This window comes from Amblyomma maculatum, chromosome 6, assembly GCF_055883805.1.
Source record: "Amblyomma maculatum isolate TAMU_Amacu chromosome 6, ASM5588380v1, whole genome shotgun sequence".
Lineage (NCBI taxonomy): Eukaryota > Metazoa > Arthropoda > Arachnida > Ixodida > Ixodidae > Amblyomma > Amblyomma maculatum.
In genome coordinates, this window is record NC_139349.1 from 122154877 (window position 1) to 122180756 (window position 25880).

The 25880-nt window shown below is 44.0% G+C and overlaps 1 protein-coding gene across 1 annotated transcript in view; it reads left to right on the forward strand.

Annotated features, from left to right (window-relative positions):
• The first annotated feature begins 448 nt into the window (after nucleotides 1-448).
• LOC146186690 (uncharacterized) overlaps nucleotides 449-25880 on the forward strand; it is a 106149-nt gene continuing 80717 nt past the window's right edge. The window contains exons 1-2 of the mRNA XM_084608085.1: nucleotides 449-698; nucleotides 1739-1831. Coding sequence (XP_084464211.1) covers nucleotides 449-698; nucleotides 1739-1831 — 343 coding nt within the window. The remainder of the gene's footprint in view (nucleotides 699-1738; nucleotides 1832-25880) is intronic.

Sequence of the window (25880 nt, forward strand, 5' to 3'; positions counted from 1 at the left end):
TTCACCCACCTGGAAGCAGCGCCAAGAGAGCGACTGCGGCTCGTGACATCCGAAGACCCCCAACCAGAAGATGAATTCGTGAACTGTGTCACTCTCACAACAGAAAGCGACTTTACAGGACCAGCTGTCGCGAGCCGTTTGGGACGCGACGTCCTTGTCGATATAATAGGTGGTAAGGGGATGCTGCCACTCTGTCCGTTCGACGGTAAAATGACGGTCATGAAGAGAGGACGAACCTTTGGGCGTGCGGTGTCAGTTGACATGACCGAGGAAAACAAAGGAGCACCAAGCAATATGTATGAATCATTGAGCGAAAACAGAGGAAGTGCGCACGATCTCAGTAAGGCGGCCAATTCTGGAGCGTGAAGTTGATGTTGGAGAGTGTGTCACCGCCGAACAGAAGTCGGAGCTAGTGAAGCTGCTAAATGAGCACACAGACGGTTTTGCGATGAGCCTCGAAGATCTGGGGTGCACAAACCTGCTTGAAACGGACATCCAGGAAGCTCCCGGAAGTTCACCTGTGGCAGTCCGTCCCTACAAGACGAACTTAGAAGGGAGAGAGACAATGAGAGAAATGGTTCAGGAATGGAAGCAGAAGGACATTGTGAGAGAGACCCGTTCTCCTTACGCGCGTCCGCTGATCCTGGTGAAGAAAAAGAACGGCGAAAAGCGACTCGTCGTCGATTGCGTGCCTGTTTGTGTGTGCAGCCTTTCCTTCAACCTTGTCTTGTTAGCGCAGCTTTTTGTCGCATCGAATCAGCTCAATTAAACCACGCACGCGTTTGAAGACCCAAACGAACTTCAGGCTGAGGCTAGAGCTCGTATTATCAAGGAGCAGGAGCGTAGCAAAAGTGCCTACGACAGTTACTTTCCTGCACGCAATGCTGTACGATGTGAGAGAGCTGGTTTTTATGAGAGCGCCTCAGAAATCGGGAAGGCCGACAAAGACAGAAGCAAGATATCGGGGTCCGCTTGTTGTAACGAAGACCTTGCCGTCGGACACCTATCGATTAGCTGATTTGGCTGGACGGGGCACAGAACGGTTTGCGACGACTGCGCATGCATCGCAGCTGAAAGGATGGCCTATGACTGACTGCATCGCCAGAGATGACTCTACTTTAGAGGAAGATGACGACGACGAAAATCAGTGCGGTGCCCCAGGGCAAGCTTCCGTGATTGCCCGACCGCAGCGATCGCGACGACCTCCTGAAAAATTCCAGTCAAGCTGAGGAAACACGAGAAAACACTTTTTCGAACGAGATCGAACCAGTGCTTATCATTGTGCGTTGTGTGTACCCGATTGTGTGTCGTTTTACACGATGTCCATAAGGAGTGTGTATGCTGTGTTTCCATTTGCGTGCATAGCATTATGTGAAATTTGTACCGCTCGCACTTGTTTGTTTTGCATTGGTCTTTTTTTCTTTCTTCAGTTTAACGAGGACGTCAAACAGGTCAGGATGCCCGAGTGTAGGCAAGTGTAGCGGGCGTCCGTTTCTTTCTGTGTGTTCACTTTTCTAATGGTCATTCCTCTTATTTTACGGTCAAGGGAAGTGAGGTCCTTCTTTGTGTGAGTCCGTGCGCGCGAGGGGCCCGACGCAGTGTTGCCGATTCCGAGGAAGCGACCTTGGCTCAGACGCGGGACGGCTCCCACCCCTACGTTTCTCGGAAGAGGACATTTGCACGTGTGCGCCCCTTCTCTGTTTCTGCGTTTTCGGGGATTGTTTGTATTTTTTTTCAGCTTTTAAGGGCGAGACTGTCAACTTTGATGGAAACCAGAGCACCCTCTTTGCACGGAGAGAGGAGTGTGGAAAACGGGCGAAGCGGACAGAGCGTGTGCGCGAGCGGTTCGTTGTGCGAAATCGTGCTTAGTATTTTACCCTTTTACAGTGTGTGTATTTATATATTAAACTTCAATAACTAACTTGTAGTCCGTCTTTCTATCCTTTTTGTACATTCTTTTCCACGTTAGCATCTGTAAAATCTAACACGTTGGCTTGGGAAGTCGCGTCAGGATGCAGGATGACGTAATGCAGCAGCATAGTTCATCGCTGCTGATTCATGCACTGGAACCGTCGGAGTCGTCGCTTGAGGAAAGCCTAGTGCCTGCTGGACTTCTTTACGTACGACTTCCACGAGCGTAGCCACCTGGGGTAGTTGTGATGATGGCAGCAATCGGCGGAGCGCCTTTCGCACGATCTCCCGGATGAGATCCCGAAGATTCTCTCCGCTTGCATATGCGCTGGGGTAGTGGTTTGAGTACTCCAGTTGAAGTGGTCGCTCGTAGCGGCACATCCGGGTGTCCAACGTCTTCTCAATGGTAGACGCTTCCGTTTCAAATTCCGCCACGGTTTTTGATGGATTTCGGACACGACCTGCAAAAAGCGATTCTTTAACGCCTCGCATTAAAAATTTGACTCTTCCACCTTCATTCATGTTAGGGTCGGCGCGACGAATGAGGCGCTTCATCTCCTCAACGTACGCCAGGACAGGCTCGTTAGGGAGTTGAAGTCTTGAATGAAGGAGGGCCTGGGCTCTTTCCTTTCGGACAACGCTTGAAAAGGTAGTCAAAATCGCTTTCTTGAAAATCTCCCAATCCTTCATAGCTGCCTCATAATTTTCGAATAAAACTCGGGCATGTCCTTGAAGAAAAAAGCAGACTTGCATGAGTTTCGCGGCGTCGTTCCAGACTTTGAATTCTGCCGTATTGTCGAAGAAGTCCATCCAGCCTTCCGCATCTTCACTGGGCAATCCTTGGAAGATGGGGGGCCCCCTGGGCTGCACGAAGACGCCTGGCGCTGTTGACTGGGCCATTTCCAAAGTTGATGCTTTCCGGAGTCGAACGGGGTGAGGCAGCAGACCGTGTTCGGGGTGTAGGCCTTAGAGTCGGCGGCTGGCTCGGTGATCTGCAGGCTGGTCTTCCAGAGCGTCAGGAACAAGGCCGAGGTCTTCGTTTGAAGGATCAAGGAGAGCACCTCCACCATATGTCACATGGTGGTGACCAGGGTCGACGATATAAATGGAGTCGGTGATTGGACTGAAGAAACTCTATTTGGCTGACTTGCGCCCGCAAAAGAACTAAGCAACTCGGCGCCGTTGATAGCAACAAATATGCTCGTCGATTGTCGAACAAAGAATGCCCGTCGCACTCTTCAACGCTCAATTTAAAGGCTCCTCAGAAAAATCTAGATAACGTCGCAAACTGCTAGTAGCACAACCTGGAACTTTGTAGAAACATACGCGAGTGATCGGAATCTTCGAGACAAATCTCGGCGCATCGTTCGCGACAAAAAAAAATGATAACGCGTCGTATCGCGACAACGATCATGAACAAACACTGGATACAGAATTGATTAGCGCGCCAGAATAACAATGATAAGGCCGCAGGCAAGCGGCTGTCCAACCGGAACAAATGAAGATTTAAAAGTTCGCGGCACTATATAACACACGCCGTAAGCACTCCATATAATTTGATTGCACCTGCATCGTACGCATCACGTGCGCCGATGTTGTGAGCATGGCGGTGTAACGTCTCCACTTATTTCCAGGAAACGTGCGCCGCAGTGCTCGCAGGTCTTCATAAAAAAAATACGAGACAGAAATTTTATGTTAGCTCCTTATTGATGTTTCATATATCTGCACAATATAGAATCATTTAAGCATACTACATACATTCCATAGCCAAACATAACTACCTAGACTAACCTAGGGTCGAAAGCAATAGTTTACTGTATAGCCTAGTGAAATCAGCTGCGCTTTGTAACTTGCCTACTCTGCAGTTATTGCTCAGCGTTAGACGCTGTTGAATAGGAAGTGCTAATCAGAAAACTTCGCAGTAATGTATATCAGGAATGAGTTGTCAAGGCAGAAGATGTAGATAGGCTTAAACAAATGTGTACTCAAATGTATTCAGCCTGAAAGCTTTCCTTAATTTTGATTTTAACCGGTATTGGAAAAGAAATAGCAAAATCAAAACATTTGCACTTGAAAAGAGGTGTTTAAAATATAATTAGCAAACTCAGTTAACATTTCAAGAACACTGTGACTCCAGCCACTGAAAATGTTTGTCCTGCACCTTTCGATTTTCGTACCATGAAAGGAGCTTAAGAGCACGCGAAGTTTCAAAGTTATGCTCAAGAGGGCGTTTTCTACCTTCAGTCTAAAAATATGCAGTATGAGTATAAAACTATGCTGCAGTCATTTATTTCTGTTTTTGATTCACCCCAGCTTGGACAGAAAACTGGACTGGGATCAAGGCTGCTTTAGACAGGCAGTTTCAAGGTTTTGGCAACTCGTACCTGAGAGAAAAGCTAATTACATCCAGAAATTAATGAAAAACCAATGCATAAGGCAAGAAGCAACAAACCTCATTTGGGCTCATACTCGGTAGTACTAGTTTTCTGCTTTTAAAATGGGATCTCTAGAATCCAGGGTGCCACAACAGAGTTCGCCTGAGGTCGAAAAGCCACCTTGAGGTCTTTGTGAGGCCCCAACTCGTCTTTTCGTAAGCGTCCTAATGGGGATACGACGGACTTAACACCTTACAAGATCAAGATATGATTTATTCGTTTTAGTGCCGATTTAATTATTCCGCCAGTAGTACGTTTAAAAAAAATCAACGAATGGGTTTCGAACCAGTCGGTATCGAAACCGGCTATTCGCGCTCGATAGCCAAGGACCTCAGCCACAGCGCCAACACGGAGGGCACATTCCCTCCTTTAACCGAGTTGATGTCGGGTTCAGCCCCCGCCTTTTCTTCTCATGTATGTTTTTAGGAATAGTGAAATTCTTAAAGCGGTGCACTTCATTTATCATTATAGTCTGACGTTTCGAATACAAGGCCAAGCTTGCTAAACTTGGCTCAGTAGAGACTCTTCCATCTTTCGGTCACAGAAGTCACAGAAATAGGAAACAGCTCTAAGCAAGCAAGGAAGGGACAACGCGACATCGACACCAAGCTCTGAGCGCCGGCCTTGAGGATCTTCTCATGCGCGATACCGTTCGTGAAGAGTAAGAAGGCATCAGTATATTACTTCTGAGCCTCTTCTTCGGCTACAACCAGCGACCCTAGTGCTCCGCTGTATTAAAGGCACCCCGCTGTAGCAAAAAGCATAAAAGAGCGATTTTCTTTCTTTAGTGTGTGTATCGCGAAAACAGTCGTTGCAACTCGTCTTTGGCTCTTTGATATGTCTGAGCGCAGAACAGGATAGGGTGCTAGAATTGATCTTGCTCGCCTACACTCGAAGCAGTGTATGAAGGAATTTGTGTGACTGGTCCTGGCTCTATCCGAAGTCTTGAACCTTTCGGCGCCTAGTGAATATCAGGTAGAGATCTATTTTGTCTGCTACAAATGTGCGTATATTTGACCACGTAAACAAGTAACCTCAAATAAAGGTACTGACAATATCGAGTTCAAAATTTTACATTTTCTCGTCCAAGTGTCCACGCAATCTGCTGATTTCGTCCCGAGGACACAAAAGATCAGGAGATATAATGCTTTCTTAAAATTTGCACCACCGTGTTATCTTACTAATGATAGCGCCCGTGAAAATCATTTCAACATCACCAGTAGCAGGAAACGAAGCGAATTTATGTGACACTTTGTGAGATATGGCAAAGCAGCGAGCACATTCGAAAGTGCAAAAAAGACGAAGAGTGTGGTAGAGCATTTGTAGCTCTATATGGGGTAGAATAAAAAAGACAGGCATGTCTCGGGTTCCTAAAAATTTTACGTTCTTCGACTCAGTACCATCGCACTAAAAATTGAATGATCATTCAATTGTCCAAATTTTTATGCCTGTCATTATTTTCAATTAAGTGCTAGCACTCAGAAGCACTAATTAGTTTACATCACATGTATTGTTTATTTTCATTATCTAAATAGAAATAATGGCAAAGTGTTCACATGGAGATAGGCTAGACACTACAAAGTTGCTTGCTGAAACTTTTCAATAGATTGAAATTATCGTTAAGAGAGACTTTCGAGGAAAGTTTCTTCCAGATGATGCCATTAAAACTGTAATTTGAGATGATATCCTCTTTAGTTTGAGTGATCTATAAGCCTTTAAGGCTAGGCTGTAGGGGCTCAATTTTCGGTGGCCTGGGGTAATGGCCGCAGTGCCAGGGGAACACCAATAATGAAATTTATGAAGCAAGCAATCAATATGTATTTTTGTGCCCTTCGGGGCTAGGGAGACCTTTTGCGACTTTTGGATTAGTGATGCTTGTACCGCAAAAACTTTAAAGCAAATATGGCTAGTTCCATAGTTTTCCGTTGATATTAATTTAGTGATGTAGGTGCACTAACCACCCTAAGAAGGCTATGTAGGTTTGTGGTTTTACGTGGCGAGATTCCTAGATTAAGATCTCTGGGACCGTAAACCAAAATAATATTTACTTTCAATTTCGCTTTCTTGGCGATCCTGAGAACGTTTCGTAAATATGGGCACAATGCCAATAAAATTGCCGCCTAATCGCAATATATAGAGTTCAAAAGATGAAAGTGTGCGCACGTGCATTGTTAAATTGGGGCAAATCAACCATTTTTGTTTTCATATCATTTACTTGCAGCATAATTTGACGTTTTATGTAAGGCCCTGATATCTAGGTATCGACCCAGTTCTCTAATTGCGTAAATATAGTATACAACTGCTCTATTCGGCAGTTTTGAAGTGTATACTCTACATTAGTCATTATCGCCGGCATATTTTACCTTCATTTCCATAATAACCTCTAACAACTGGCGCCAGTGGACAAATGAGATTAACACTTACCGCATTTCGCTCCTTACAGCGCACTGGGTTTAGTGTCATAGGAAACTGAATATTTAATTTATTTGAGGCGTAATTTTCATAAAACCTTGTTGTCAGCTTTGCGTCGCTGCATATTGCAGTACGGTCTGCAATTGACAACCCATTTTCCTTTTTACCGGAATTTCGTCACAGAAATGAATATTGTCGGATTCATTACCTCAATTGCCTTACATTCCGCAAATCAGTTAGACTGCAACATGAACAGCAGGAGGTATCAATGTTTCGAACCGCGGACATGAACATTTTGGAGCCCAAGAGAGCCGCGCTCTTCAAGACAACCCTGTTCTACTTTTAACTGCGCCTTTTGTCACTATAGTGCTACCGGGACATGCACGGATACTGTGACATACACTTTTCACAATGAGAAATCACAAGCAGATTGCTGGCTTTAAACATCGGCAGCTGAGCTGGCCACTCAGCTAGGTCCGCTGTGGGCTAGTTGGCGGCTGCTACGACAGTAAGCTCGGGCCTAACCAAAGTGGAAGGCACCCTCGCCTGCTTCGTGAGAACAAGCACACTTGCCTTTAACAAGCTAGGACTCCGCAGCAAGGCAAAGAAGAAAGCGGACAGATTCATAAAGGAGCAAGGCAATGCAGAATGCGGGGAAGATACATAAACAATTCTTTCTATAACTCATCCCTTGCCCCTCCACAAATTTTCACACTGAGTTAAGATTGACGCGCGTTTTTAATTACTTCGCTGTCTCCACGCAATACTAAGAACTACGCCTTTTTGTTTTTTGTAGCACCGAACTAACCATCCAATTCGACTGCGCTCACGAGGCGAGCTGCTGCGAGCAGTAATTAAGGACTCTACTCAGATGTAATGCGCGCGCAAAGCAAGAGATCTGTAGAATATGCTAAAAATGGTGCTCTCAAGACATAACCGAGCGCGTCCAACTGGGATTGTAAATCTGGCCATATGCGCTCCAGGCGGATGCTGAAATTGGTCTGCACTCTCTCTTGTGACAGTAATGCATGGTTTACTTCCCTCCATCAACGGCATTGATCATAAATCAGGGATGATGAATGACCCTCCGCTGCAGGGGATAATGTATCGTGCCTGCCAATTGAATAGCTGCCCTGCAGAAAGTTCCGTCTAGCTTGCAATCCTCTCCTGCTGCTTCATGATGTGGCTGCTTTTATGTTATTGGTATCATTGTGGATACATACTGCTCGTGTTCCTGAGAAAGGTACACTAGATTAATGCTCGTGCGCACAGCTTGTTTGAAGCCATATAGTCTGAAGGCGCCACGGCAACATCTATTACAGTTGCCTCAGAGATAGTGCGATGTTGCTGTGAAACGAGTGGTGGTAGCGGAGCACACGCACCGAGCATTCCTTGGGTAATATAACAGAAAGCTGAGGCCATTTGGAAGCGCCGATTCATGTTTGATGCAGTTGGAGTGAGACTTATCATAACACGCATTGCCTATCTCTGCGCAATCGTAAATACGTCAGCGACTGAAGGTTGACGCGGAGTACTTCTCTCGCACATCCAGCTGTGTCGCACTTTTTTCATGTTCACAGTATGCATTTAATCTCGAATTAGGTGATATGTTGTGAAAGTTTTAAAATAACGATAACAAGTTCTAAATGCAAGCAGCTTTAAACGATGTATGTCTCTACCATTCCTGCCTTGGGCAGCAAAAGCGGGTGGCAGTATTGAGCAAATAAATATATAAGTGCATGTATAAATACGCAAATTTATAAATAAATAAATAAAACGGTTACAGGCCCCTCAGGGGCGCTCGGGCTGCGTTGCAGCTTTTGTTTCGGGCAGTCTTTGTGTATTAGACTGATATGACATAATGCACTAGTAATGAATCCGGGTAATTTATATTGGCTGCTCACAAGAGGGTCTATCGATGCGGTTCGCCCTGTAAAGTGCATTTGACATGCTAGCTCATCGTTCAAGTGGCTGCTGGATAATACCTCATATTTGTACAGGTGTTCCCCAACATCATCATGCGCCGGACTTCTCACTGCTGGGCGAAGGCCTCTCCCATATTTCTTCAATCATCCTCATTCTCTGACATCTGCATCCAACTGTCTGTCCCTGAAAACATCGCAATCTCATCCGCTAACAAACTTTTGGCCGCCCCCTGCAAGGCGTTCGTTCCGATATAATTAAATGTTTTTGCTCTCCACGGCGATCGCTTATCTCATCTACGCACAACATATCTACCCTATTCTAATTTCATTTTAGTTTCGACTGGAATGTCATTCCCTCGGTTTATTTCTCTGAACAACTCTGCACACTTCTGATTTTTTTAAAATACACCGAACACTTTTCGTTACATAGCTCTGCCTTTTCTCAACGTATGCTAAACACTTTGCCTTAGCCGTCGTATTTCAGCCCTATAGATGGGCATAGGCAAGATGAAAATGTTATGTTCTTCCCTCTTGGCGATACCGATAAGGTGCTAGTCACGATATTCGAGCGCTTCCCAAATGCGCTTTATATCAGTATTATTATCCCAGCAATTGCCCATTCGTGGTCCGGATCTACAGCTACAACCTGCCCCAAGTGGAAATATTCTTGTACCCCTTCGTGTGCTTCGTAATCGTAAACTACTGTTTCTTCCGAGGCTCTACAATATAATTTGAGTATTCTGCATATTAATCATAAGGAATGCGTTCATTTTAATGATAATGCAATTGCCGCCTTATCTCTGAGCGCGTACATCTCACTTGGCACATGTGTAACTTTCCCACCGGTTTAATGAAACCATTATGACCAGAGCATTCTCAATTTTTTCCATGTTATATTTCTATATGTAGGACACTTTGCACCTACTGAGTAGCTTTTATAGCTCTGCAAGTTCTCTCCTGTCTATTGAGTTGAAGGCAGATTTGTACGTAATTGATTGCTTCTAATTATTTGCATTTCAAAAAGAAAGTTGCTAATCTAATTGGTTATTTTTTCCGGATTTAATTATCCAGATCAGTAGTCATTCTTTGCATTGTTCTCTTGAATTACTTAACATAGCAATGTCATCAGCCTATTGCAGATTATTAGGACATTCTCCATAAAAACATACCTGACTTCCCATTCTGGATCCCTAAGAGGCTCTTCTAAGCAAGCGGTGAATAGTACCAGATATATCGTCTCTTTCCATATCACTGTCCCTTGTGGGAATTTCATTACTTTCTTTATGGAGATGCATGGTTGCTGTGCAGCCACTATACTTTCATATCTCCCAGTACTTAGACATATTTATGCATTTATTTATTTTTTTAGCAAATACTGCCGGCCTGTGTCACAGGCCTCAGGCAGGAGTGGGGTACAAACATCCTGGTAAAAACAAGATGAGCATTACAACAGAAGCAGGAAACTATCAGAATCAAAACCAGAGCATGCCACACAAAACCGAGTGCAGAGAGTTGACAAACGTATAAGTTGACAACGAACAAAGGCATTCAACTTGGCCCAAAACGGGGAAACATAATAGCCCTATGCTTCATTAAGAGCTTGTAAAAATAGATTCACGATTCGCAATTGACAATGTCGGCGGTTAAACTATTCCATTTAGTGATGGTATGAGGAAAGAAGGAGTATTTAAAAACATTTGTTTTACACGAAAACGTGGCGACTCTTTTAGAATGGTAAGAGCGTGTGGGGCGACGAGATGTGTGCTCAACTAAAATTCCTTCCTCTTTTTATTTTACTGTGATAAAATAAGTAGAACAACTTTAATTTTTCGCGATGACGACGCAAGGCCAGTTCTTCAAGATCTGCGGTTTTCAGTAGGGCTGTTGAAGAAACCTTCAACTGTAACAAATAAATATAAACCTGGCTGCTTTGCGTTGGACATTTTCTAATTTAAGTTTGTTAGTTTCGGTCCAAGGGTCCCACACTGTTGCAGCACTTTCCAATATTGGCCTAGCAAATATTTCATAAGCTAAAAGCTTTATTTCTTGTGTGGATTGTGCCAGCGTTCTTCACAGATAGTGTAGTTGTCCTAAAGCTTTTTTTTTTCTATATACGATATGTGCTCGTTCCATCGAAGATCAGAGGTTATGTGAATTGCTAAGTACTTAAAAGTGCATACAACTAAGAGGGGTTCATTGGCTATGCGGTATGTAAAACTTAAAGTTTTCTTTTTACGTGTCACAATCATTGCTCCAGTCTTCTTGGAATTTAGAGTCATTTGCCACGTGGAGCACCATTTTTATATTGCAGATAAAGAATCGTTTAAGAGGAGTTGGTCGTCAGGGCCACTAATTTCTTGATAAATTATGCAATCACCTGCGAATAGTCGTATTTTAACATGCACGTTTTGAACTGTCATTAATAAATACTAAAAAGAAAAAGGGCCCCAAGACTGAGCCCTGCGGAATACTGGATTCTACTGGAACAGCATCAGAACGATACCATCAATAACCACACTTTGACGTCTCTGCGAAAGATAGGCTTCAATCCATGAGAGAAGACAATCGTGTTTGAGTGTAGGTTTTAACTTCTACAGTAATTTCCGATCAGACACACGGTCAAACGCCTTCTCAAAATCAAGGAAAACAGATCCAACTTGATTATGCCTATCTAATGCTGCCGCTAAATCTTGAACTGTTGCAATACGCTGTGTTGTTGTGGAGAGGCCGCGGTGGAACCCATGCTGATTATTATGAAGGACGTGGTTCTCCTCGAGAAAGTTAGTCAAGTGCTTGCTGATGATATGTTCAAGCAGTTTTACTGAAGTGCACAAAAGGGAAATCGGCCGGAAGGAAGAAGGTGCTGATTTGTTTTGTTCTTCAGGAATCGGAGTGATTTTTGCAAGTTTCCAATCACACGGCAATTCAGAGCGTTCTAGAGATTTTCTAAACATTAAAGTTAAGTATTTTGCTCACCATTTCGCGTATCGTACTAGAAAGGTGTTGGGTATTTCGTCAATTCCTGGCGACTTCTTTACGTCTGAGTTAAGCAAGAGAACTAGCACACCTTCCTCTGTTATACAAATGTCACTGATTGGAGACAAATCGTCAAAACAAGAACATTGTTGGATGCAGCCGTCATCGTGCGTAAATACGGAGATGAAGTACTGGTTGAGCGCCTGTGCTCTTTCTAACTTATCGTCCATATTTGCAGTATCTGTAGAAAGACCAAGAATCGATTTCTTCTTGGCGCGAGATATCGGCAAAACTTGCTTGGAGAAGAAACAAGGAAGTTTTTCAAACGAACAGTGTAGAAATTGTGTTTAGCCTTACTGATAGCGTTCCGCAACGACAGGCGTAGCACGGAAATCTTATCGGCAGTCCGCGAAGAAGGACGTTTTGAATGTTGCTGTCTCGCTTTCATTACTTTACGTCGAAGGCGCGCGATACTTTTTTTTCTTCATGGATTGCTACTGCGCAAACTTTTCCGTTTTCTTGGTACAAACTCACGTATGCATTGGTGAACTACGTTTTTAATTAAACGCCACATGCGCTCAACTGATGTGCTCTGTAGTCCGTACAATTGGGAAAAAGAAGAAAATGAGCTGTCTAGTAGATCTAGGATATCGACATCGCTTGCACGTGAGAATATCGGGATAATTACTTCTCTCTGCACAAGCTTTGATGTAGGGTGTAGTTCCAAAGTTAGATGTAGCATTTTGTGGTCTGAAATCCCCTCAAAGACAGTCACACGAGGCGTTTGGCGTAGCAGGTTGCCAGAAACAAGAAAAAGATCCAGAATTGACTGTGAGTCATCTTGTACACGGGTAGGCTCGGTGACCAGCTGAGTCAAGTTATGAAAAAACACTACGCCGAGAAACAGTTGGGAGGAACCAGTAAGAGCCACTGGAGTATCAGGCGACCAATTTATTGACGGAAAGTTGAAATCATCTGTCAACAACAAATTGGCTGAGCGGATTTCGTTCCGGCATAAGAAATAATTAAGCTTTTCTGGGAATATGTTATGAGAATTCGGGGGGCGGTAGAATGCCGCAATAATTAAATGATATTTCTCAAGGAATACTTTGAGTATTACACTTTCTATCCTGTCAATGCTTGGCAACCTTGACACCTGCAGTGACTCTTTGTATATAATGACGACGCCACCACCACGGCCATTTCTGTCGCTACGGAAAATATTATAACCACATGGTGTTATTTCACAGTCGCGAATATCGGGGTGCAGCCACGTTTCGGTCACGACCACAATGTGGGGATTATGCGCAAGGACCATGCTCTCTAAATCAGTTACTTTATTCAGTATGCTTCGGGCATCGACGTTGATACAACGGAAGGTCATTTTAGAGCAGTCATCTATTAATTGTGACCTTTTTGGACTGCGGCGTTCTTCAGTTACAGGAACCCTTTTCTTCAGAGTACTGTCCCACTGAAATACATTTATTTTAACCTTATCATATAGAAGGTTTACTTTCTTGCCTTCTTTCCTTTCCTGAGCTGCACTATCCCAAATGTGCTTTCGAATAGTTCTTATACTAGTGGAGAAATCTTCAGATAAAGAGATGCTTTCTCCTTTGAATTTGTGGCAATTCTTAAATATGCTCACTTTTTCGCGGTGGTCAAAAAATTTAAGAATTACTGGTCGTAATTTGTTAGCTTGTTTAAGCCCTATTCGGTGAATTCTCTCTATCGAAGAGACCTCCACCCCTAGTGTTTCCTGAAATAAGTTGGTTACAGTCTGAGAGTGACTCAGAAGTATCATCGTCCTTTTCGGTCATGCAATATATAATAACATTGTTGCGGCGACTTCTATCCTGGATATTAACCAGTTTCTTTTCTAGGCTTTGAATAGTGCTTTCTAAGCCAGTGATTTTGCCGCCTAGTTCTTTTATCGTTGATACAGAGTCTTCTACCTGCTTTAGCTTCGCATCTCATGCCATCCAGCCAGTTATGGATAGTTTTCTGTCCTTCGAGTAACTGCTGGAGAAGCTCTGTCGTATTACCAGGCCCAGGATTACACTCGACATCACCGCTAAGCATGATAAGAGCAACAAAATCATTGCGGATGCACGAAAATAATGTACACACACTGTGGGGGCACACCAGCTGGACGAAGAAATGATCACTCGTTCCAATACAACCATATTTGTTACTGACCTGCATAGAAAGCAGAAAGGGATTCATGGTGATGTTGTCGGACGGCCAGCCGGTGTGCCCACTAAAGGAATCCCAGATCGGACCGCTCCTTAAGTGGGGGAAGATGATGACGTGCGAGGGGTCGGTGTCCAGTCGATGGCGTTGACTCGGCGCGACTTTTCGTGTGCGCAGGCTCCATTCAGGTAAGTCGATAAGATTTGGTACACTGCTTCATCCGTCGAACTGTTCGTCACTGCAGTTCCAAACGTCAATATCTGCATAAAAAGCAGAAAGGGATTCATGGTGAAGTTGTCAGACGGCCAGCCGATGTGCCCACTGTGCCCGATGTGCCCACCTCATCTACATCATGATTTAGCAATATCTGCACGGCTATCAAGATTTAGACTGAGCCAAATGTTTCTCGCAATCAATTCATTCTATATATAGGGGCTGGTTATATTCAGACCATTTTTTTATCTCATAGTTGACAGTATTGATGTTGTCAATGGTACAGTAGTCTGAAAAACTGCATGACAATTTGGTTGATTCTGTTCAACGGTCGCCCTGTTTGTTTTAGCGGTTACCTTAGTAAATACCTTTACTAACTGATGGTAAGCTGATTGGTCTGTAATTTTTAAGTCTTTAGCGCTCTCTTTCTTTGAATTAAGATAAAGTTAGCGCACTTTCCAGATTCCAGTACTCTAGATGTAACGAGCCATTGCGTATTAAAGGGTGGCCTGTTTGTCTAGTACGATATTTCCGCCGTCCGTCAACAACTATGTAATTATATTTTGCTCCCAAACTGCTCTTCCCATTTTTATGGCTTCCATAGCTGTCTTACCATCATTATGTTACTGGTGGCACTTCTCACCGCTCTTTCCTACTACAAATCTCGTAATGCGCTGAACTCTATAGGTCAGCATAGAATTCCTTCGCGTTTTTGACTAACTTGTTCATATTAAAAGATGAAATTTCCCTCCCTGTCTCACAGCGCGTACATCGAAGTTTGCCCATGCTTAATATCTTCACCGCTTTAAAAATACCATCTTGTTTAGAGCATGATGGATTTTATCGACGTATACTCCTTTATGTCGAACACTTTATGAATATTGGTAATTTGCATTTCTCAGAAGTTTTCTAAATTATTTGATTCCTTTTTCTAGCAGTAACGTTTCAGGTAAATCAATCATATTTTTTTATAATCGATTAACACTCATCAATCATTTCATTGCAAAAAAGGCTACAGAGGCGAAGCGTCTTATTTAATTGATTAGTTTTTCCAACAGTAACATTTCGGGCAAACCAATTATATTTTTTGGTAATGGATTCAGTTCAGTTCAGTCGTTCAGTCATCTCCGACTATTCGTGACTTTATGGACCATGTCACGCCACGCTTTCCGGTCTCTCACTAACTTCCTAACATCACATAACTTCATCTGCAGTGCCTCGAGGATGCCATCTAACCATCGCGTTCGCTGCCTACCCCTTCTCCGGCGACCCTCAACCTTTCCCAGCATCACATCTTTCTCCAGCGACTCCTCTCTTCTCATCAGATGACCAAAGTACCTGAGCTTTAGCTTTAGAATTTGACCCTCCAATGAGCAGTCAGGGTTTATGGTCGACAATATCGACTGATTTGATCTTCTGGCAGTCCAAGGAACTCTCAAGAATCTTCGCCAGCACCACAATTCAAACGCATCAATTCTTCGGCGGTCAGCCTTTTTCACAGTCCAACGCTCGCATCCATACATCACAACTTGGAAAGACCATAGCACGAGTTATACGGATCTTGGTTGGCAGACTAATGTCTCTGCTCTTTACTAGGCGGTCAAGGCTAACCATTGCTCTCTTTCCCAGAAGCAGGCCTCTCCTAATATCATGGCTGCAGTCTCCTTCCCAAGAACAGAAAATCTGTCACAGCTTCCACTTCTTGTCCATTGATGCTCCAGGACTTGATAGGGCAAGACGCCATGATCTTTGTCTTTTTAATGTTCAGTTTAAGCCCTAACTTCTCACTCTCTTCTTGTACGCGCATCAGAAGTATCTTGAGTTCCACTTCACGTTCTGCCATTAAAGTGGTATCATCCGCATATCTAATGTTTCTGATACGTTTTCCAGCAATCTTCACTCCAGCTGAAGACTCGTCAGACCAGCCTTCCTCATGATGCACTCTGCATATAGGTTAAATAGGCAGGGCGACAGTATGCAGCCTTGCCTCACTCCTTTCTCGATCGGAAACCAATCAGTAAGACCATGCCCAGTTCTGACTGTGTCCTCTTGCCCTTCATACAGGTTCCTAAGGAGACAGATGAGGTAAATTGGAACTCCCATCTCTTGGAGAGCTTGCCACAATCTGCTGTGATCTACGCAGTCAAACGCTTTCGCATAATCAATAAAGCAGAAGTAGATGGGTTTCTGGAACTATCTTGCTTTTTCTATGATCCAGCGAATGTTGGCAATTTGGTCTCTAGTTCCTCTGCCCTCGCGAAACCCAGCTTGCACGTCCGGAAGCTCCCGATCCACATACCGCTGTGCCTACCTCGGAGGATTTTCAACATCACCTTGCTAGCATGCGAAATAAGCGCGATCGTGCGGTAGTTGGAACAACCTTTGGCACTGCCTTTCTTTGGAATGGGGATGTAAACCGACCTCCTCCAATCCTGTGGCCACTGCAAGGTTGTCCAAATCTTCTGACATAATGTATGCAGAATGTTAACAGCATCATGGTTGAGGTTTTGAAGCAACTCAGCTGGAATGCCATCAATTGCGCTAGCTTTTTTCTTAGCAAGGCTGGCTGAGGCCCATTCAGCTTCACTCTTCAGGATGCCCGGCTCGAGATCAGTAATCACAACTGTCTTATGTTGGGTTTGCACATTCGGGTCATTCTTGTACAGTTATTCTGTGTATTCCTGCCACCTCTTCGTTATCTTTGAGGCTTCAGTGAGGTCCTTGCCTCGTTGTCCTGTATCACGCCTAGCTTAGCACAGAAGCTTCCTTTGATATCTTTGATTGTTTTATACAGAACTCTTGTGTTCCTTAATTGGCTGTTGTCCTCAACTGCTTCGCACTGTATGTTCAGGAAGGCATTCTTATCTCTCCTTGCTAGTTTCTAAAAATCCACATTCAGAACCTTGTATCTTTCTCTTTCCCCATAACGTTTGCCATCCTCCTTTCCTCAGCTATTTGCAAGCCTCTTCAGATAACCAGTTTGCTTTCTTCGATTTTTTTGCTTTGAAACTACCTTAGTAGCAACTTCTTGTATTATATCACGAACATCACTCCACATCTCTTCGGGCTCTCTGTCTTCTAGATCTAATTCTTGAAATCAATTCCTCACTTTCACAGCATATTCTAATGGAATTTGATCCAGATCATACCTGAAAGGCCTTCTAGTTTTCTGTGGCTTCCTCAATCGAAGCTTAATTTTGGCAACAAGAAGCTGATGATCGGCGCCACAATCGGCCCCAGGCCTCGTTTTTACTGCTTGTATATCGCTTCTACATTTCTGCCGGCAAAGAATATAATCGATCTGATTCCTGTACAGACCGTCCGGTGAAGTCCATGTGTACAGGCGCCTCTTGTGCTGTTGAAAATGAGTATTTGCTATAGTCAGGTTGTTTTCTTGACAAAACTCTACTAGCCTCTGCCCAGTTTCATTTGGCTCACCAAGACCGAGCTTGCCTATAATTCCGGATATTTCTTCACTCCCGACCATAGCATTCCACTCTCCCATGAGAAAAACGATGTCTGATGATGGAGTACGGTCTAAAAGGCATTGCAGGTCCGCATAAAATCTCTCAACGTCAGCTTCTTCAGCAGTAGTGGTCGGTGCATATACTTGGATAACTGTTATGTTGAAAGGGTGACCTTGGATCCGAAGTGAAATCATTCGGTCGTTTTTGGAGGTTGTACCCTAGCACTGCTTTGCCCATTCTTCTGTTTACTATGAGAGCGACCCCATTCCTTTTCTTGGATTCATGCCCACAATAAAAGGCATAATGGTCGCCGGAGTTAAATTCTCCCATTCCGGTCCACTTGAGCTCGCTGATACCCAAGATATCAATGTTCAATCTCTCCATTTCTCGCTTGACAACATCCAGTTTACCTTGCGTCATAGATCTTACATTCCATGTTGCTATGTGATATATCTCCTTGCAACATCGGACTTTCCGGTCGCTTCCCGACACATCCACAACTGAGCGTCCTTTTGGCTTTAGTCCAGCCGCTTCATTCGTCCTGGAGCTACTAGGAATCGCCCTTTGTTCATCCCCAGTAACATGTGGGACGCCTTCCAACCTGGGGGCTCATCTTCCGGCGCCATATCGTTAATGGTATTGTGACTGGCCATAGGGTTTTCTTGGCAGGAAATACTGGAGTGGGTTGCCATTGCCGTGACCTGTCTATCTTGGGTGGCCCTACACAGCAGAGCTCACGACTGCATCGAGTTTCGCAAGCCCCTCCGCCACGAGAAGGCAGTGATCCATGAAGGGGGATAATGGATTATTAGTCGTCTATTACTCGTGTGCAAACTGCAAGGGTGAAGCGCCTGTGATAATGCTATCATGTCAAAGTGTTCGGCCCCACGATGTTGCACGTGGTGCGCATGGCTGCCTTTTTTCTTGGTGTAGCTTCTTCTGACCCCTATCACAATTTCTCGTATTAATACCAAATGGTTGTCTAGTGAAAGACAACGACGGATGTTCCACCAGCCCACGAGACGCTACATGTCAAGTACCTAAAGAAACACCGGCACGATTTTTTCTCCTTTTTGGTGACCTTTCATGTAGTGCCTTTTCGGTGCTCCAGCAGCGAAGCGCGGCGATTCCTAAAGAATGTTTGGTTTGGTTTCTAAGGTTTTAGATCTCAAAGCAACTTAAGTAATGGAGAAATCCTGAAATCTTAGAACACATGGGGTTTTTTATATTATACTGACATCGCACAGCATACGGGCGCCTTTCGTTTGCTTCCGTCAGAAAGCCTCTTCACAGGAAAAGATTCTGTCCCGCTTCCTTGAGTTAGGAAGTAGAGCGCACTATCCACTGAGCTACCGAGGCGAGTCCTAGAGGATGCACAAAGTGCGTTTGAAGCACTGGCAACTGTGAGCGGGTGCGCAAGTTGTTTGTAGGGTATTGAACTTCTCTACATTCTAGCGCTTATATTTAGACAATGGTCAACGTTGCGGCTGATGTCTTCACAGGGAAAGGATCAAAATGCCCTGGAAACTTTGATATTGCAATCAATGTTAAATATTATCTGCGAGTAAAAATGTTCAACGGATCAATGTAATGCAGTTCAAGCGAGATGGCGTTATTGCAATCTGTATTTATCATTTGGTTTTCTATGACTGTAATTGACCTCTAGAATCAGGTACTTTTGAAATGGAGTAACTACAGTCGCTTGCTCAGTTGCTGTAATATCCATAAGACTGCTTGGCGGCTTTCATAGCTGCGAGTGTATTCATTTGATCTTTCGTCTTCTTAGGCAGTTTACTGGTATTCTCCTCAGCTATCCTACAGCGGCTGCTTCTACCGTACACTCGGTAATGATGTGTCTCAAATTATTCCTTATTGCTCTCATATTAAGTTCGGTTACTTCTTTAGAACTCGATATCTATTCTGCAGCGAGAGCCCGAATTCTTTTACTTTCCGCCTTATTGCTAATTTGTTTATAGAGTTTTTGTTACTAATTTGTTCCGCTCTCTGTTCTAATCTAGACTAATACTATCCCGTGGCCACTGCACTGCATCTTTTGGATTAGTTGTATATTGCGCACAATTCCAAGTTTAAAGCATGTTATGACGGAAATTTGATTTTTAGTTTCCCAATTAGGGCTCTTCCATGTCCACTTCCGGTTTTTCATTTGCTGAAGGTATTCATGATTCAGAAGCTATTCCTTTCGGCTAACTCGGCTAACAAACCCCTCCTGCTGCTTTTAAAGCCACTGCCATATTCCCCTACTGCCTGGTCTACAGCCTGTTTTTACCTATCTTGGCACTAACGTCGACCATGAACGCATTCTACTGTGTTTTTACTTTGTCACATGGCTGAGTGTACAACTTTGTAGACGTTTTTAACTACCTATAATTATTAGTAAATGAAGGTGCATATGCCTATACAACTTTCATTTTCTACTGCTTACAAGCTTAATTATAAAATGCGCTGCCACTGTCTCAAACGGGTATAGAATCCATCCAAGCTGCAATTAAGTTTTAACAACATACCCTTCTCCAATCTCTCCTATACCTAAACCTCGATAAAAGAGCGCATTCTCTTCTTTTAGTATAGCCTATGCTGCATATGACCTCCTAACCTCATTACGAACTATGATATCGTATTTTCTCCCGCTAGTATCTCAAATAGCACTGGTTAATTAACCTTGATTGCCAGTCTTCTCGCGTTAAACATTACGGAGCAGTCTCCAATGGCGGCTTGTCTGGAGCCCGGGACTCTTAGCAATCTCCGCAGCGTCAGAGAGCTGCCGACGCTGTGGTCGGCAGCCCGCTCTGCTGTCCGCAGCCGCTGACAGCTGAGGGATAGCGCTTTATGGAAGTATCCATAGGAGTTGATAGCTAATTACAACATCAGTGTTGCCAAATCCTGTTCTTGTGAGGTAATGCGCTTCCACACGTGTTCATACATCGGAATCAGGTCGCACCCGACGCCTGTATGCGCAATTCCATCGACGCGGGGATCTTTTTACTCAGGTGGAGAAATTCGTGGCATATGAATTCGAACCACGGTTTTTCCTGCATGCGAGGCAAGGCTTTCTAACTATGCCAGCGCAGCGCGCTATGGCCGTTGTACGCGCAGTAAGAACACGCTGGCCAGTCTGTGCGTAAGACCGGCTTGCACAGTGGCGCAGAGGCAATTGAGGCCTGTGCAGCTACATGGTAGCGGGTAGGTGTCAGCTTTGCAGCCACTCTACAATCAGTTGCAATCGTAGTGAAAGGAATATGCGCGTAATGGACAGGTGGCAGATATCCTGTGTAGCAAGATACATGCCAGAGGGCCCAGTTATCTTTATTGATGCCGTGTAAGCCGCCACTAGCAAGAAGCTTTAAGTGCTTGGCTGTTCAAGCCCAGGGTGTCGCGAAGTAACTTGGGCGAGAAGCTATTCATGAATAAGTGCGCGACGGCTCGCATGTAAGGGTCGACAGTAAAACACCGGCTGTCGGATAAGGTTTTCAACAGCTTGCTGTTCATCAGTGGTTATAATGCTGTAGTTATGATATCGCCCATGTCATCACCGTATCAACGGTAATGGCACTGAAGAAAGGAAGCAAATGTCATTGAAGGCATTACCAACGTGGTCGACCCCCGTAATTTTGCCAATAACATGCCGTCAAAGTGCTAGGATATATTCAACGCAAGACACACGGCTCATTTGGGCGTTAAATGCGGCCATTAAACTTTTTGTTGGCGACCCATACGAACAGGTAGGGAGTAAAAATCTGGAGCTACCGCACACTGAATATAGTCCAGCCTAGAATATTCATATCTTAATATTTAAGCTCTCACATTCGAATTTTCAAATTCTCACGAAAGAGTTTCGCTTTGTTCCGCAAAAAAATTTAAACTAAGCCTAAAAATTGATTTTAGTAATCGAATTCTTCAACCCAGATATCCGGGTAAGTATTTGTGAATATGTATCTAACTGGAGAACTTCTTCAGACGTTTGCACTTGTGACATCAGCGTTAAGATTCTCTACCTTTTTGAGCCTTCATTATATGCGATGATTTTCCTCCTACCAAAGGAATTTAAAACTTCTTATGCTTAGTATTTGCTTTATACATTTCGCATTTCCCTAGCCTCATTCTGGAAGCAAATCTTCCAATCTCAAACATATCCTGCTGCTGTAAAAAGGAAGCAAAAACTTCACTGTGGCGGTACGTGCAATTTCGCTTCACGGCTTCCTTACGTACACTCTCATAATAACTTCGAGCAAACTTACTCCTCGTCCCCCCCCCCCCCTCCCCCCTCCTGGAAACGCACAGTTTTGAGGCTTCTTCCTTCCGCCTTCAAGTTGCTCTACAACGTTCTACTTCTCTCGCTATCAAGTTTTGTTTTGTGCTGCGGATACGCCAGAGGGGCGAATTACTCCGCAGAGGAAACGAGAACCACCAGTTCACACTACGGGGCCAGAGGCTATTGATTCAGCGTGGTGCTTTGTGTGGGTGCAAGGAAACGTGACCGGGCGTCCAAACAGAAAGCGCGCAGGGTGGATTTACTTGGCCCACGAATTGGAAATTCGAGCTCTTTGATTCAGCCCACGTGCGCAAGTGGGAGCTCTTCTTTCTTTTTTATTTTATTTAGGAGACGACTCGGAAGACCATTGGAACGAAAGGAGTCGTGCACAGGGATGATCAAGGGAAAGCGAGGGGAGCGTAGGAGGAGTTAAGGCTACGTTCGTGAACCTGCGCGCTGAATTAACGTTATTTATACCTGGCAGGATTTCAGATTGAGCAAACTCCAATCTGTTTTATATTTTGCTGTTCTGTAAACATTTACGGCACAGATTGGAAACTGGAATGCTAACCTGTGGGTAAACGCACAATAAAAACATGATGGCGTCCACTATGCAACTTGTGCCAGCCCCTAGTACTTTCAACAGTAATTCGCTATGAGTGGGGTGAAGACGTCAGTGACATAATATTCTGAACTCTACAACTGGACACAAGCGCAGTGTTTCCACAAGGCTGCGGCTCGCTCAGAGGGCGAACACATTGGCAGGGACACCGAACACTGATGTACCAAACTTGAAGCACTTACATACATGCCAGTAAGTGTGCCATTTCTAAGGGCACTAATCAGTAACTCCGCTGTTACTCAGGGTAGCGTCGTAAATCTTCTCCCGTTCATGACGTACGCGACTGTAGTGACCACCGTCATTTATTAGACTTTAAATGCTGTAAATAAAGCAAACGATCAGTATTGCGTAACTGAAACCCTACTTATATCTATAATTAAAGTGTTCTCTCAAATATGAAACAAAAACTGTTTTAAGCCCTCTACGTGGTCTGCAGCTGTTGTTGAAATATTTGGATGCAGAAATCATGAACAATTTGGTGCGCCAATATTGATACTGTAATAATTTAGGTGCACAGCGCTTAGATTTTCAGCGTGGTAAAGTCCTCGGATTATGCAAACGCCCTTTGCAGACCACCATCTATTTCCAGCTCCTGAAGTCACTGCTGATGCAAAACATTGAACAAGCAAGCGACATGCCATACACGGCACTAGAGAATAAGCAGTCGTAGAAATATTTTGCCTAGCCATCCAGGAGCATTAAGAATAAATAAACAGTAGTTGTATTTCTAAAAAACGCGAATCGGCGCAGTATTTACGGAGCTTCCTCTGCCCTAGCATTCACAGTTCCCCACAGTTCTGGTCATGCTGAAAACATTAGCTGAAAACGACAACCGGTGCACACTAATTAGCTTCGATATTACTGACAGTACTTAAGCCGCCGTATTTTCTCAGCAGAATAAAGCGCTTCCCAGCAGAGAGGACAGTAGAGAAAATATGTGAAACATACCTAGGAAAGTATAGCAAATACTCAGAATACAGCAACCCTGGCTAACTAACTGCAGCGCGCTGTCTCAGGCGCAAATGGGGCTCAATAAGATTTGATTCATTTACAGTGCTATACACACCCTGCAGTAAGGCAATGCGGGAGGTAGCAAAATGCTGCCACATTGCAAAGAACATTTACTATTGAAAGAATAAACCTAAAAAATTCTCTCAATAGTCTCGCAATTTCTTAGGCTCGAGTTTACGTACTGATGAATTATTTTCTTTGTTGCGGTTCTTCACAGTGAATATCGACTTCGTTTCTTTTACTACCCTAGTGTATCAGCTGTGATCAATCCGCGTATGACATAAGAAGCCCGACCTGATGCGTTGCCAACTACAACACAGTAACAACCTGATGTGCATAGGTATACATTCACCTCGAGTTTATTTAGCTTTTGGCCTTCTGCGCCACCGTAAGAGAAAACAAAAAGACCAGTGGGCACTGATCACAAAAGATATTCTGTATGTCTACTTATGCTATGCATTTGTATAGCCCTGTTGCCTTACGTTCGTGCCACAATTTAACCGTGGCGTTGGTGGTCATCTTCCCAGCCACGAAAAGAAAGCTTGGCTCTTCGGAGCCGTGCCAATTAGCCACGGAATTTACTCCAAACTGCCCTCTTATGTAGCTGTCATCAATACGTTACCTGACATTCATACGTAGAGGCAGTCAGCGAGAACATGATAAACAGTTGGTCTTCTTTACAGGAATCCATCCACATTTATCATCTCTTGCTTCTCGAAACCCGCAAGTTCGAGGCTTTTCTAAATAAAGCTCTATTTCCGAGATAATTCTACCAAGCCGGAGAAGCCGACGTCATAGTGACATCACTGCCCAGGCTGTTTCCGAGAACATAAAGTTTTTAGATGTTCAGGTTGCCTCGAACCACGTCAAGAACATTAGATATCGGCTAGAGACACATACGGGGCTTCCGCTTCGATCGGGGGCTTTTTTCTGCGCTTGTTAATTTCGGCAGCTGTTTAGTCTTACTTCTCGTTGTTCGAAGGTATAAGTAACCTGTCCCGCGCGTCTGCGGCCTGTGCCTTTAGTGAGAGTGACTCTTTCTACGCCATACAGGGATTAAGGGGACAGGGTAGGTCCTATTCTTGCTATGCATTTTAGGCTATGTTCGTGACCCTTTTCCTCGTGATCTGCTGGGGTTAAAACATTAACATTGGTGGCATTGCAACCAGCAATGTTAGGTAGTGTTACTGAACTAGGATAATTTCTTTTTAAAGGTGAGTTTTTTGTTATCTTTTTTTTACTGCACCCACCAAATTTTAGAGCCATAATCTGCAGTAAATAGCCTGTAAATAAAACTCGTCTGCAATAATATTTATAATCCTAGTTCAGTAGACTACCTGTATTGTTTGCTCAATGTCTGGAAAATTTTATCTCTCTTGCTCCTGTAGTTCCTAAAAAAAGGGTCAAATGCAGCAAAATTTGGTGTTTTGAGATAATTGGCTTTGAAGTGGAAGAAAGAGCTTTATTGCAATATAGGACTATAGAAACAAATTCTCACGCATTTTTTCAATAGCCACCAGCCTGGTAGTCCACTAGCTCTCTTGTTTTCCGGGCTGACCAATCGTGTAGCCCTCTCTGCAAAGTACAGTCGCCGCCGGTCAGCTTCGCGCAACCATTGGACTGTAAAACCGTCCTGGAGAAACTCCGAATGACCTCAGAATCTCGGCTCGAGCAATGCTGCCATCATTGAAAGTTGCATTACCGCTAAATAACCAGCACAAAGGTATAAACAAACTCGTATGTCCGCGAAAACACGTCGAAACACGAGCAAAATGCCGCGCGTTGCGAGTAATCCAGCTGCGTCTTAGGATTCGTTTGGCTAAGTGAAGTATGCTAGCTAGGTTTTCACTGTTGCCAGATGAGTGACTGCCATTCCGCTAAACGTGACAAAAAAATAGGCGCTGAAATTTTTTTTTTAGCTTAGGAAACGCACAGATCCCGAGCATGTGTAAAAGGGGGTGGGGCTGGTTGCTGCCTAGGTTTCGAAAAATGTTGATTTTGAGGCAAATGTTTCGCGTGCGCGCTAATGAAAGACTGGGCTATGTTAAGGAAAGAATAGAGATTTTAAATTACTCAAAAACAAAGAATCAATTTTTTTAGGAAATTTTGCCTACCCTTTAATGGATGGAATATAGGAGCGTCGATCCCCTTTTAAACGGGGCGTTAGCAGCAGATATCATGCTCATATTCTTCATGTATCTTAAATATTGTTTTAGATTGGTTAACTATACCATCATTCTATTTATTGAATTTTTGTTTCTACATTACTAACATTATGTCACTTCTCTGATTTTAAGCCACCAATCTTCCAGTCGCTTTTTGCTAGCTTCCACCGCCAGTTTATTCACCCGGCCACTGGTATCTCTAAACCCTTGAGCTTCAGGAAGAGTGACTGCGCCTGCATCGACTTCCGGATGGATATCATTACGTTCGAGTATAATATGG